This window comes from Guillardia theta, assembly GCF_000315625.1.
Source record: "Guillardia theta CCMP2712 unplaced genomic scaffold GUITHscaffold_99, whole genome shotgun sequence".
Taxonomy (NCBI): domain Eukaryota; class Cryptophyceae; order Pyrenomonadales; family Geminigeraceae; genus Guillardia; species Guillardia theta.
The window spans coordinates 12,580-15,082 of NW_005434575.1; the positions used below are offsets into that span (position 1 = coordinate 12,580).

Consider the following 2,503-nt stretch of genomic DNA (forward strand, 5'->3'; position numbering starts at 1 on the left):
CACAAAACACAAGCCCGAAAAGAAGAACCAGCATCGCGAGGGCGGCGGCAACGGCAGAAACAGCAACGGCGGCGGCAGCCACATTCGCAGCCGCCGCAGCCGCAGCCGCAGCCGCAGCCGCAGCCGCAGCCGCAACACCACCGCCACCAGCAGCAACCGCAGCAGCAGCAGCCGCAGCCGCAGCACCCGCGTCAGCAGCAGCAGCAACAGCAGCAGCAGCAGCAGCAGCAGCAACGCCAGCGTCCGCAGCAGCAGCAGCAGCAGCAGCAACACCAGCAACAGCAGCGACCACAACCGCGCGGGCCGAGGGAGCAGCGGCAGTCCGGCCAATCGTCTCAGGAGTCTGAGCCTGCTCCTCCGCCGCGACCTACGCTGTCCCTCACCTCTGCGAGCGAGCGCCAACGACAGTTGGCGATTCATCAGTTCACTGCGGGTGACCTTCATCGGGCGGTACGGACACTACTGAGCTCCGGCATCTACAGGGCTGAATCTTTTGCTGATCTTCTTGCTGAAGCACAAGAGAAGTTCCCTGATGGTGCGTCGCCTGCCTTTGGAAGTGCTTCCGCGGATCATCTCACCCAGCAAGCGCTTGCAGTGCTGCAGGTGGATTTGACTGACATCCTCGACACCACTAGCCTGATCCAGGCGATCAAGCGCTACAGCTCCTTTGCGGGGACCGATGACCAAGGGTGGAGGATTCGGCAACACCTGTCACCCCTTTCTAGTCATCCTGCAGCTTTGAAGCTCTACTGCAAACATATCCTCCAAGGGGTCCTTCTTGGCCGGATGCCGGATCTTCTTATTCCTGCCCTGTCAGCCATTCGTCGAGGAGGCAGATTTATTCCCCTCTCCAAGGGAGCTGATAAACCTGGTCTCCGGCCAATTGTCATCGGTTCCGCACACCGTCGACTCGCGACGAAGCTTGCTTTGGCAGGGATTCGCTCATTTCTTGACCAGCACTTCCTCTCGTCTCACCCTCGAGCGATTCAGTTCGGACTCGATCGAGACGGCTGTCTGAAGTTCTCGCAAACCGCGTCAGCGCTCCTGCCCCTTCACGCTCGCGGTGATGATGAGGATGTTGCCAACCCCACAGTGCTGGTGAGCTTGGATGCAAAGAACGCCTTCAACTCCCTCGACCGCCAGGCTCTCTTCGATGCAATCGAGGGACGTGCGAGTCGCGACTACTTTGATGGGAGCATCACTGAAGGCGCAAGCTTGCCCTCTTGCGAGCATCTCCGTTTGTTCGCCTCCTACCTCTCCAGCTACTATGGAGACTCTGCTGACCTTCGACTCTTTCACAAAAGTCAGTCAGCCTCCGTTCAGTGTACCTCGGGCGTCTGTCAGGGCGATGTCCCCTCCAGCGTGTTTTTCTGCCACAGTATCCACCCCCTGCTCCTCCATATCGCAGGAGACATAGGATTTACTGGCAGAAGGTAAAAAGTGCCGCAGAGCTTTTTCCCTCTGTTCGAGTCTTGGCCTATGCTGACAACGTCGTGCTTGTCGGTCCACTCGAGGATGCCGTTGCAGCTACGTCCGCTATGAAGAAGTACATGTTGGCTGATCTGAAGCTAGAGATTCAACCTCGCGAGTCGAAAGTTTACATCCCCTCCTGGCATCAACACCCTGATCTCTCGCAGCTGAAGAAGAGCCTTAAGCGCCGTCTCAAGACTCAACTTCTTCACTTCGAGGTCGTCACTGGCGGGATTACACTTGGCGGCCTGCCTATCGGCACGGATGGATTTCATGCTAGTCAGCTCCGAGCGAAGGTCTCTACCCTCAACGACGAGCTCTCGAAGCTCGGGCTCGTCCAGCATGGCTTCATGTTCAAGACGCTGGTGAGGGCGAGCCATCTCCAGAAGCTGCGCTTCTTCCTCCAGGGGTCATCTCCGTTTCTCCCGCGGGTCCAATCACAGATTCGTCGCTTTGACCTCTCTGTCCACCTGGCGCTTGAGAAATACCACCGCTGGCCTTCCTCGCAGTACCTCGCCGCGCATCCCGACCTGCTAGAGTTTGCGAGGTTCAAGCGGGAGCTTCCGCATAGTCGGGGAGGGGACGAGTTCACGCCCTCTGAGGGTCTACACCCCGCTGTTTACTATACGGCATAGGATTTACTGGCAGAAGGTAAAAAGTGCCTCAAGCAAAACAAAGCAGGAACAAGCTGAACCGGCAGGCACACAGTCCACAGCGAGAAGCTGCACAATCACACACAAAACACAAGCCCGAAAAGAACCAGCACTGCTGGCACCCAGACGCGGCATCGCCAGCCCAAGCGCGAAGCCGCGCAGACAAGCAGCCTAAGGGTCAGGCAATCAAGCAACAAGCAGCAGGAGCATGCAGGAGGAAGAAAATCCCTTAGACGCGATACCCGGAGGCAGCCGACTGACCACTGTCAGTCGAGACGTCCGCTGCCGCCACAAAGCGGGCGGCCGCGCTATCGCTCGCTTCCTCGCTTGGTACTCTGACCAGCCCATGTCCCGGATGTTGCCCTCTCCTCATAGCCTGG

The 2,503-nt window shown here is 58.4% G+C and overlaps 1 protein-coding gene across 1 annotated transcript in view; it reads right to left on the minus strand.

Moving 5' to 3' along the window:
- Positions 1-1,233, minus strand: part of GUITHDRAFT_116667 (hypothetical protein) — a gene marked incomplete at both ends in the record, with an annotated part of 1,609 nt that extends 376 nt beyond the window's left edge. The window contains 6 exons of the mRNA XM_005824014.1: positions 29-367; positions 579-636; positions 716-805; positions 869-921; positions 976-1,014; positions 1,057-1,233. Coding sequence (XP_005824071.1) covers positions 29-367; positions 579-636; positions 716-805; positions 869-921; positions 976-1,014; positions 1,057-1,233 — 756 coding nt within the window. The remainder of the gene's footprint in view (positions 1-28; positions 368-578; positions 637-715; positions 806-868; positions 922-975; positions 1,015-1,056) is intronic.
- Positions 1,234-2,503: the final 1,270 nt, after the last annotated feature.